The sequence below is a fragment of the Dipodomys ordii genome, unplaced genomic scaffold (assembly GCF_000151885.1).
Source record: "Dipodomys ordii isolate 6190 unplaced genomic scaffold, Dord_2.0 Scaffold91, whole genome shotgun sequence".
Classification (NCBI taxonomy): Eukaryota; Metazoa; Chordata; class Mammalia; order Rodentia; family Heteromyidae; genus Dipodomys; species Dipodomys ordii.
In genome coordinates this window covers 2827234-2838845 of record NW_012267307.1, presented here as the reverse complement: position 1 = coordinate 2838845, position 11612 = coordinate 2827234, and the positions used below count along the sequence as shown (strand labels likewise).

The 11612-nt window shown below is 47.1% G+C and overlaps 1 protein-coding gene across 1 annotated transcript in view; it reads right to left on the bottom strand.

Annotated features, from left to right (window-relative positions):
* The window catches only part of Znf236 (zinc finger protein 236), a 96493-nt gene that overhangs the window by 83675 nt on the left and 1206 nt on the right, over nt 1–11612 (bottom strand). The window contains exons 2-3 of the mRNA XM_013026115.1: nt 9960–10011; nt 8133–8262 (exon numbers count right to left, since the gene is read on the bottom strand). Coding sequence (XP_012881569.1) covers nt 8133–8262; nt 9960–10011 — 182 coding nt within the window. The remainder of the gene's footprint in view (nt 1–8132; nt 8263–9959; nt 10012–11612) is intronic.

Here is an 11612-nt window from a genome sequence, read left to right as displayed (position 1 = left end):
CTGCGTGCTTGGACCGGGCACCCGAAGGACGACCCTAGAGCTGAGTGAAGACCGAGGCCAGAAGCTCCTGCACTTTGAACCCACCGAGTGCCAGCCAGGTCAGAGGGCAGCAGAGGAAGGGCCACGGAGTGGTCCGGAGCTTTGTCCCCCATGTGCGTGGCCCTGTGGTCGCCCAGTTCCAGAAACGAACCTGAACCCGGCCCGTGAGCCGTTGTGACAGGCCCTAGAAGGAACTGGTCAGTGCCGCTGGGTTTGTGTCCCGCGCGGGACCGGAGCCACAGAGGGGCTCAGGGACGGCGCCCAGGCCCTGAGGTCCAGCCCCTGATAGGCAGAAGCAAAAGCCCTTACCAGCCATTGCGTGAGGAACCCTGTCCTCGGTTAGGTCCATAAGAATTAGGGCTAAAGTAGCGTGTAAGGCTGAGAAAGTAAGTTGAAAACAAAAATTTGGGGACATAGGAATTGATTTGGAGTGTGAGAGAGAGAGAGAGAGAGAATGGGCGAATTATCCTATTTTGTTCCTGAGGATTCCAGAAATTTTTATAAAATAGCCTATCAAGAATAAATAAGATCACAATGGAGAAAGAAAGTAGGAAACTGAAGATAGCCTAAGTACTGAAGACGGGTAGCTTACCAAAGTGAGCTAACTCAGTAAGCCTTGTATAATAATAGAAGGTGAGATAAAGGTTGAACCCCAGGCTTCCTCGTTTAAGCCGAAGGGCATAATAGGTTAGAGCTCACAGATACACAAAGTCAGACCGACCTTGTCTGGGTGAGTGCCTTCAGGCTACGCCCTGCGCTGCTTCGTGTGTACTGCAGTTATCTCTGGAAGATTCCTCAGAGGAAGGCTGGGTCTCCGTATCACCCCTTCCCCAGATGTCTGGGATGCCCTTAGATGTCTGGGATGTCTTCCCTGAGTGGAAGACATGTCTAATGCCAAAGGAAAAGCAGGGCCTCAGCAGAGTGGGGTGAGCTGTTCTTGGAACCTGGTTGAAAACACGGTTCCATCCAAAGCAGGATTTTCGTACCCTTCAGAGACATTATCCCTGGCTAGATAGGACAGGTGTCACCACCCATCATCTTCCCACCTGCAGCCTCCTGCTGGCAGAACTGGGACTCTGTTTCAGCATTTCCCCTCCTCACTCGAGGCCCTTGGTGTACTTCCTGCCCTCATATCCTAGTGTCCCACCAATGGTGAGTACCTCAGAACCAAAGCAAAGGAAGTAACTTGTGGTGCTTCTGAGCAGGTGACTTCATTTGGCTGCACAAGACTTGGTCATGAGTCATTCTGGAGTCACGGGCCTGATGGCCTGCTGACAGAACAGAGAGAAGGCAGCGTGGCTGTGAGCCTGTCAGAGCCTAAACCCAGGCCTGTGTGTGGACAGATAGGAATGCTCGAAGAACTCCCATTTAGAACTCTTAACCTTTAGCAACTAAGTAGGAACAATACAAAATGTGAGAAGGAGCCGGGCGCCGGTGGCTCACGCCTGTCATCCTAGCTACTCAGGAGGCTGAGATCTGAGGGTCGAGGTTCAAAGCCAGCCTGGGCAGGAAAGACCATGAGACTCCCATCTCCAGTTAACCACTAGAAAACCTGAAGTGGTGCTGTGGCTCAAGTGGTAGAGCGCTCGCCTTGAGCTGAAGAGCTGAGGGACAGCGCCCAGGCCCAGGGTTCAAGCCCCAGGACCGACAGCAACGTGAGAGGGCTCCCAAAGATGGAATCTTAACACACAGCTCCTGAGTGTCAGGCTCTCCTGTGCTCATGGTGGCTCTGATTAAACCAGAACAGGGCAAGTGACTTACTGTACCCCACGCTGGCTCCTGAGCGATTGGGTGGGAAGGGGTGTAAGTACATGCACTTCCTCCACCAATGCCTAGAGAGGGCACTGCACTGGAATGGACTTTCTGTAAACTATAGCCAAAGTGTTTGGTTTGACTGTACTGACACCTGTGTACACTGACTCCAACCCTGAAATACTCCACCTGCGAGTTGGCCTGCCTCCCCCCTTCCCCAGGCACTCACCTGCTTCCTCCCAGTACAGAAAACACATGGCACAAAAGTATTTGTATGCATGAAATCCTGTAGCAATATGCTGGGGGAAGGTGAAGCACAGTTGTTTTAAAGATCATCTGTGTTGGTTCATAGCTCACCCCTTTTTATTACTGAGTAGTATCGAGGAGCCCTTCTTGCTTAGCATTCACCATCCCTTAGCAGCCCTCTGTCTCTAAACAGTCAGACCCAGGCACTTTCACCCATCTACCTCCAGCCAGGCTCCCCCATATTGCAGTGGAAGCCGGAGATCTGCTTAGCCTCCAGCCACAGGGAGCTCTACCCTGATTTGAATAAACCAGACACATCCCTGCCTCCAGGAACCCTGCTGCTGTGGTCATATCTGAGCTAACAGAACAGATCTCGGGCCTGGAGTAAGCCCAGCATGCCAGACTAGTATTGCTATATACTAAAAGCTTTACAGTTTTTTTATATTTATGCTCATGAGTAAAACTGGCTTTCATGATGGCTTTGCCTCAAAGCAATTTGGGAAAATTTCCCATACTTCTTACTCTTGAAGAGTTTTCAAAGATTGGAATTACACTTCTTTTACTACTTGGTAAGTCACTGCTGAAGCCTTTATAACGGACACGTTTTTAAATTATCGATTCAACTTGAAAGTAGTTAATAAACGATTAAGCTTTTTAAAAAATGTGTTCTTGTCAGTATTTTCTAATTGTGGGGAAAAGGGGGCTGAAGCCATGTAGTTTGTGCTTTAAGGGTGCGAAGTGTGAGATGCCCACTTTATTCAGGAACACCTAAACCTGATACGGTGTTGCAGGTCTATAATCCCAGCTACCCAGAGGGGTTGGGGGAGATCAGTAGCCAAAGCCAGCCCCGGGTGAAAAGGGAAGACCGTGACTTAAAAGCAAAAGGCTTGAAGTGTGGCTCCACATGACTTCCCAGCATGCAGTAGGTTCTGGACTCAATTGCCAGTATCAGAGGGGGGAGGAAGAGGAGGACAAGTAAGGGGGGAAAAAATATAAGAAGAAAAGGTATAAATTAGGAAACCTTTGGGGTGTGTCTGAGAGCGTATTTCTGGAGATTAGCTTGTGAAGAGGGAGCCCAGTGGGCAAGAAAGACCCACAAAATGTGGGTGAATACATGGATGTCTGGAACTATACAGGGTGGTCCTTCGAGAATCAAGAAATGGCTGTTTCTTGCGGCTTAGTGATAGAGTGCTTGCTCACATGCATGAAGCCCTGGGTTGGATTCCTCAGTACCACATACACTCAAGTAGTAAAGTGTATGCTTTAGTGGCTCAAGTAGTAGAGTGCTAGCCTTGAGCAAAAGAAGCTCAGGGACAGTGCCCAAGCCCTGAGTTCACAAGCCCCAAGACTGGCAAAAAAGAATCAAGAAAGGGGTACCTTGCCCAGAGAGTTCACCCTACCCAGACATGAAGTTCTGGCACACAGGTGCTCTACACCTGTCTGAGGGTACACCAGTGGCCTCTGTGCTCCCATCCAAGGGGTACACAGTGGCCTCCTTCCTGAGCTCACCGCTGGCGTAGGCACTCCAGCTGCAGACACTGGCTGTGGGATTTCTTGGCCACCACTGGCTGACCCAGTTCCCTGATAAATCCTCTCCTATCCTCCCATGCTGGTCTCTGGAAAATTCTAGCTAATACACATCCTGCTTACCTTTTCTGGGCCAGCCTGGCTTGACCAGCCAAGTGTCTAGTCTTCATTGTACTCTTTTTTTTTTTTTAATTTTATGGGTCATTGCCAGTCTTTCTCCATCATTTCTTCCTTTTCTTCTTTCCCATCTGCTTTTTAAAAAAATTACTGTTTTCTTTCAGTTACTTAAGATAGATGGTTAGTTTTTCATTTTGGACCGTCTTTTCTGAATTAGGTGTTTATCTCCTGCCCCAGGTGTCTATATTTACTCGTTTCTCTGAACATCTGTCTGTCCAGTCCTGCTGCTGTAACAGAATGCCCGAGACTGAGTGATTTACAGTGAACAGAAAGTAATTGACTCACACTTCTGGGGTCAGGAAGTCCAAGAGCATGGCACAGGCATCTGGTGACCACCATGCACCAGTGAATGACAAGGATAATGTGACTTCTTGACTCCCTTTTCCAATCACTTTTATTTCTTCCTTGCCTTCTTGCTCTGAATTGGAAGTCAAATGAGTTGGATGACAGTGGGGAGAGTGGACACCCTTGTCTCATTCCTGACTTTAGAGAAAATGAAAGGTTTTTATTTTTTCTTCTTATTTAGTATGGTATTAGCTATAAGTTTACCAATTAAAAGACAATCAGACCTTTCTTCTAAATTTTCCAGTTTCTCCCCTTTAAGTTTTTCCTCTAAATTTTATGGGCACGTTTGTTGGCTCCTTTTTTTCTAATTTTATTAATTTGCGTCTCATTCCTCCTCTTTTTGGTCAGATTGGCTAGAGGTTCATTGGTCCTACATATTATTCAAAGAACAAGCTTTTTGTTTCATTGATTTTAGTTTGCATTTCATTAACTTCTGTCCAAATCTGCCAATTTGGGGTTTGACTTGTTACTACTTACTTAGAAGCATTAGCTGCATGATTGGGTAGTTCATTTGCGGTCATTTGGGGTTTTGTTTGTTTCTGAGGCAGACACTCATATCTATAGCTTCCCTCTTAGCCCTGCCTCTGCTGAGTGCCAGTGGTCCCTGTGGGTATCGTGTCATTCCACTTCATCGTAGGGATGGAGTCATTAGACTGTACAAACTTCAATTTTCCCTCTCCTTTCTTCAAGATCCACTTGTCATTCAGTCAACAATGTATTATTTGTTCTCCATATGTATTCTGTAGGTGTTTGTTTTGGTTTGGTTTTTTTTTTTTTTTTTGCCTCTGTTAAGCTCTATTCCATTACAGTCCAACAGAATCCAGGGAGTTATTTCAATGTGATTGTTTTTACCAGGACTTGCTTCATGTCCTAAAATACATGATTTTTGGGAAAAGTCCCATAAGCTGTGGAGAAAAATGTGTATTGTGCAGCTGCTGGGGGAAATACTTTATGGATATTGGTGTCTACTGTCCATTTAGTGTATATTCGGAGGTTTCCTTGACCTTTTGACTAGATGATACATCCATTGGCGAGAAGAGGGTTTTGAAGCACCCCACTGTTAAACTGCTGGAGTCTAGCAGTGCTTGTTAAGTCCAAAAATATTGGTTTGATGAACTGTGTATACCAGCTTTTTGTGTGCATATGTATGTATTAGCCGCTGTTATATTCCCTTAATAGATTGTCCTAACAAATCGTAGTCTAAAATATTTGATCAACTACAAGTATATCCAGTCCTTCCTGCTTTCAGAGTCTATTGGCTTGGGGGGGGGGGCGGGGGATCTCAGTTCATCCTTTCACCACAGCCTTAGTTTGTCTTTATCAGTGAATGAGATTCATTTCTTATAGTCAGCTAATCCAGCTTGCCATCTGATGTCTTTTGATTGGACAGTTGAGATAATCACCATTCAGTGTTAATATTGAAAGGTCTGCCATAGTTCCTGTCCTCTCGTTGATATTCTGTTCCTCCCTTGTTAATCTACACATCTTGTGGGTTTTTTTCCTTTTCTATACCTTCCAACTTTTGCCTGTCTTCCTGTTCTGTGTGGAGGATTCCTCTAGAATCTGAACAGTGCTGGTTTAAGTCATGAATTCCATAACTTTTGATTTGCTTTGGAGTATGTCATTCCAAGAGCCCTTTGCATTTAGAGCCTATTCTGAGAAATCTGAGGTCATTCTGATGGATACTCCTTATATCTGGCTTGTCCTTTGTCCTGAAGATTTATCTTTGTCAATTTTGAATACCTAGTGTTTTTAATTAGAATATGTCCAGGGTTTGACTTCTGTAGTTTTGCCTACCTGGAGTTTTGTAAGCTCTTGTTCCTAGGTGACCCTCCCTCGTGGCAGTCTGCCATTAATTTACTGAATATGCTTTCTGTGTCTTTAGTGTGTACCTCTTCTCTCTCTTATATGCTCATGAGTCATCAGTTTGGTCTTTTGATTATATCCCAGAGGTTTTTGCATTTACCACATATCATATATTACTCTAGTTTTGTCCCTCTGTCTTTGTGTTTGATTTATTTGGTTCCTCTAGTTTATCATCAGTTTCTGGTTTTCTTCTTTAAACTTGTTCAAGTCTATTAGTAAGATTTCTGATAGAACTTTTGAGTTTTTCATTTCCAACATTTTCAATTTAGTTTTTTCAGAGTTTCGATAGCTTTGTTGGGTTTCTCTTTCATTCACACATTGCCTTCCTTCCTTTAGTTTGTTGACATTCTCCTTGAGTTTAGTCAGCTATCTCTTTAATTTCACAAGTTGTACATTGTATTTGTCAAATTATACATCTGCCACTGATCATTCTTGACAAAAATGGAAAATGGACAGGGCTGCAGAATGGCTTGCTTTCCATCTTATTTTGAGTTGTAGAGTTACTTAGATACACTAGAAACATGTCAGATCTATGTTTTACAGTATTTCCTCCTGGTATGAGACAAGCCTGTTCATTTCAATAGCCATATCTTATTTTATTTCAAAAGTATACAAGGTCACATAATACAAGTTTTTGTTTTTCCTTTACTCAAAGTTTGTAAGAACAAACTTTGTAAGAACAAACTATGAAATCTGCACCACTGGTTATGTGTAAATCAAACATCTTAAATACAAAATATGAAACTGACACTATTAATAGTCTGTTCTGCAAGTGTGAAGTGTCAAAATATTTTCCTCCATAGCACAGCATATTCATCACCAAATAAATGAATCTGCAAGTTGTGTTTCTTGTAACACTTGTGTCGATAAGAGGCAGAAAACACCAAGCTCTTTTTTTATGCCCACAACAAAACAAAGCCAATAGCAAGTCACCACATTATTAAATTACAAGATATGTATTTTTTAAGCTTGATTTTAATCAAGAGGCTAGTGTTGTCTTCCATAAGTGATCACCCTTCCCGAAAGACAAGCATAGTGGGTCAAATTTTACCCGCAAAAAAATCCAGCTTTGGTTTCTAATAAAATTTTTAAATCTATGAATTAATTTAGGGAAAACCACACCTTACAACATTGAATTATTTATCTGTGGACCCTGAGCCTCTCTCAGTCTACCTCATGCTGGAACTGCCTTGAATTCTAGAGGCTAAATGATTTATTTTGGCAGCCAGAAAAAAATAATGGAGATATGCTGGGTGTGGTGGTGAACACTTGCAGGCCCAGCTGAGGCAGGAGGATTACAGGTTGGAAGCTCTCCCACTCAATATAGTGAGACTCTGTCTCAAAAAGAGATGGAAATAATAAAATAGTGAAGATAGTGACAACTTACAATAATATTTAAACAGAAGTGGTTGCCAGCTCCAAGGTAGAATTTGTAGTGAGTCCTTACATCAAATTCATGGCATGACTTTCTCCCAAGCACCGGTGGCCAGATGAACTCACACAGGGCCCCCTGGGGGCGATAACAGCCCTGACCCTCACGCCTGGACAGGTGGGGCTCACCAGCTGGTCCCCAGCGTCTATCTCCTCCTTCCCCATCCAGCTGCCAGGCTCGGGTCTCAAACGGGCCGTGCTGACTGGCAGCTTTCCCACCTCACCCACATCTCTGTCCCCAAGGCTCCTCTCCCCGTGTGTCTTTACAGTTCCCAAATTCAAGCCTCAACATTTCACTACTAAGCTAAAATCCACTGTGGTGATTCCCACACCATGGATCTGTTGTTCAAGACTAGATGAGGGAATGACGAACATTCCCAAGGTGGTGGCCACACGCGGGTGTTAGCACCCGCAGACCCATCCGCCTGGTGTGTCAGAAGAGTCCTGTGTGCCCAGCTCGGGGGTGCCCTCCACGCTCCCTCCACGCTCGTTGCCTTTGCTCCCAGCAGTCTGCCGGTTCTTGTGTTTCAATTGCATTTATGTTTGCTTCTATGGACTTGCCACCGTGTAATCCAGACACGAGCCGCCAGCATTGCCCCGTGGCTGACTGCAGTCTTCATGAGACTGTTTGAACCAGATCAGGCTCACCCTACGTCCGTGGACACTCTCTTCCTCGCACCTTGGTTTGGAGTGGCTGGAATGGACAATGCCATCTATCTGCCTTCAGGACCCGTCTGTCCCAGTCCTACCTGTCAAGGACAGCGTCCTGCACACCTCCGAGTGAGCTGGCTGCTGCTCCAGCAGAGCCGTCTCGTCCATACCTGCGACAGTATCTCTGTGTGAAGCCTGTGCCTTCCTGGGAGGGTAGTGAACTTTCTTCTGAGGGGGGAGCCGTAGAAGTGTGAGGGACGTCATGGCAGGTGAGATGGGTACAAACAGGGCCCCAGCCCAGGGCAAGAGAGCCAAGCACAGGGCAATGCCTCACCCCCGAAAGCCTGTGGGCTGTAAAGAGCACATTTCAAAGGAGCTGCCACCCAGGCAGTACCTGGGATTGGTGCTGAGGGAGCCCTGCAGGCCAAATCACAGAGGTCCACAAAGAATGTGGAGGAAGAAACAAGAGGCAGAGCTAGCGACGAGGGGCTGGCAGGCAGCGGAAACGCACATAGGCGTGGCATGTGGCCTCGCCGGAGAGATCTCACCTAGGCACCAGGGACTGAGCAGTTATTTGTCTAGGTGTTTGATGGGAGCCAAGATCAGAACAGCCAGCAGCACTGGCTAGAGAATACGGGAGACCACACCCTCTCTGCTTCTTCAGGCTAGAACCCGGGATGATGGAGGGCTGAAAGGCCAGTGGAAGAAGAGGTGTTGGTGGCTGGGAGAGAAAATGACAGCTGGAGGGAGAGGCTGGGAGTGCTGCCACCTCCTGGTGACTCTGGCCAGCACCTTCCGCTCCAGAGCGGCACAGCCATTTACCACACATGCCGGGTCTCCAGCAGGGAGGGCTGGCAAGGCCAGATGCTAGAAGAACAAGTAGCATTTATGTACTGGGCACTGAGCTTTTATTGCTATTAAGACTTTATATTTTATTATAGGGTGGGGTGTGTGTGTGTGTGTGTGTGTGTGTGTGTCAGTTGTGGGACTTGAACTCTGGGCCTGGGTGCTGTCCCTCGGCTCTTCAGCTCAAGGCGAGCTCTCTACCGCTCGAGCCGCATTGCCACTTCCAGTTTTCTGGAGGTTACTTGGAGATAAAAGAGTCTCACTGACTTTCTTGCCTGGGTTGGCTTTGAAGTACAGTCTTCAGATCTCAGCCTCCTGAGTAGCTAGGATTACAGGCATGAGCCACTGGCGCCTGGCTTCTATTAGAGTTTTACATTTGAAGGAGAAGTAACTGGTAAGGGAGCTCCATACTGTTTCCTGTCCCCCAAAAGATGTGGCTTTCTGTCCTGTGCCAGACGCAACCAGAGTGAGCTCGGGTGAGGTCAGAGCTCTCTGGCAGGTGTTAGTTAGCAATGTCTGCTAAGCCACCTTCCTTTTTGAGGCTGTTTCTGGATCTGTGTAGAGTAAGTGCCAAGTTCTCATTAATTCTGACATTTCTTTCACTCCTGAGGCTTGGCTTTGAGACTCAGGAAATGGCTACACAGAAAACTTTACAAAAGTAGCAGGGAGTCTGGTATTTAGCCCAGGAGGAAGGGAATTAAAGCATTCCCTTCATCTCCACAGAGAACTGAAACAACCAACCAAGAGGCAAGCAGGCTCTGATCACTGTGGCAGCAGCAAGACACGTTTGGCAGTGGTCACGGGAGCTAATGAAACAAGGTGAGAAATGTACAGTAGAAACTGCAGGATCTAAAGCGAGATAACTGTCATCTTTTTAGGGTGGTTAAAGGCGTCGGAGTTTAATGAGTGCCTGAGCTGGGAGTTCAGCTCAGTTCGGCTCCACCCTGGCTCGTCAGCCAGAGGCCTGAAGCTGAAGGCGGTGGTGGCAGTGAACAGTGGTAACTACTGCAGAACAAAGCGCAGATGCTATCTGGAAGGCCCAGCCCTGGTGCTGCGAATGCCGCCCTCAGCCTCCACACCAGCATCCTCCACACCTCATCCACAGCCTCTCCTCCCACCTGGCCATCCACACTGACGGACAGGAGAGTAACACCGTGCCAAATGAGACCCATACCTCTGTGGGGGGTTGTTTGCCTCACCAGGGAAGCTCCAGAGACTTCCCTGCCCCGCTCCATCTTTTTTTTTTTTTTTTTTTTACCAGGCCCAGGGCCTGTCCCTGGAGAGGATCCCCCAGGAGGAGGCCCCATCCTCTCTGCAAGGGCTTGATCAATACTCAGATAAAGTAATCTGGTGTCTTCTGTGTGTGTCCCTGTCTCCTTACCAATGGTCACCTCTTCCACTCACTGTAGGCTCCGTGCCCCACTAAACCAGCACTACAAAGAGTTCTAAAGGGAGGAATCCAATCTGAAGAAAACAATGAAAATCAAAGCCACACACCCGACAAAAATCACTGGATCAATTTAGGAAACAGGAAGAGGAAAACCCAAAATACAAGAAATCAAGAAAATGGCAGGAAACATGATACATCTCTCTACAATAACCCTGAACATAATGGACTCGATTCTCTCACCAAAAAAGGAAGAATAGCAGGTGGGTGTCAAAAAATAAGATCCAGGGCTGGGAAGGTGGCTCAGTGGTAGAGTGCTTGCCTTGCATGCATGAGGCCCTGGGTTCGATTCTTCAGCACCACATAAGCAGAAAAAGCTGGAAGTGGAGCTGTGGCTCAAGTGGTAGAGCACTAGCCTTGAGCTGAAGAGCCGAGGGACAGTGCCCAGGCCCAGAGTTCAGGCCCCAGGACCGACAAAAAAAAAAAAAAAAAGATCCACCCCACGGGTGGGTTGTGTTTTGGGTGAACGGATGGAAGACATGTCTTTTAATGTATTCCCGGCATGTCACCGTGACTGGATAAACAAAACACAACTCATCACTGACCTCGGAGCAAAGAATTTGGTACAGACCTGTGCACAAAATAACCTCAGCCGCCAGGGACAGGGAACGTGAGCAAGCGAGCAAGCAAGTGAGCGAGCAAGCGAACAAGCAAGCTAGTGAGCGAGTAAGCAAGTGAGCGAGCAAGTGAACAAGCAAGCTAGTGAACGAGCAAGCAAGTGAGCGAGCAAGCTAGTGAGCGAGCAAGCGAACAAGCAAGCTAGTGAGCGAGCAAGCGAACAAGCAAGCTAGTGAACAAGCAAGCAAGTGAGCAAGCAAGTGAGTGAACAAGCTAGTGAGCGAGCAATCAAGCAAGCAAGCTAGTGAATGAGCAAGCAAGTGAGCAAGCGAGTGAGCAAGCTAGTGAGCGAGCAAGTGAACAAGCAAGCTAGTGAGCGAGCAAGCTGAGCAAGCAAGCGAACAAGCAAGCTAGTGAGCGAGCAAGCGAACAAGCAAGCTAGTGAGCGAGCAAGCGAACAAGCAAGCTAGTGAGCGAGCAAGCTAGTGAGCAAGCAAGTGAGTGAGCAAGCGAGCAAGCTAGTGAGCGAGCAAGCGAACAAGCAAGCTAGTGAGCGAGCAAGCAAGCGAGCAAGCAAGTGAGCAAGCTAGTGAGCGAGCAAGCGAACAAGCAAGCTAGTGAGCGAGCAAGCCAGTGAGCAAGCAAGCTAGTGAGCGAGCAAGCCAGTGAGCAAGCAAGCGAGCGAGCAAGCTAGTGAGCGAGCAAGCAAGCGAGCAAGCAAGTGAGC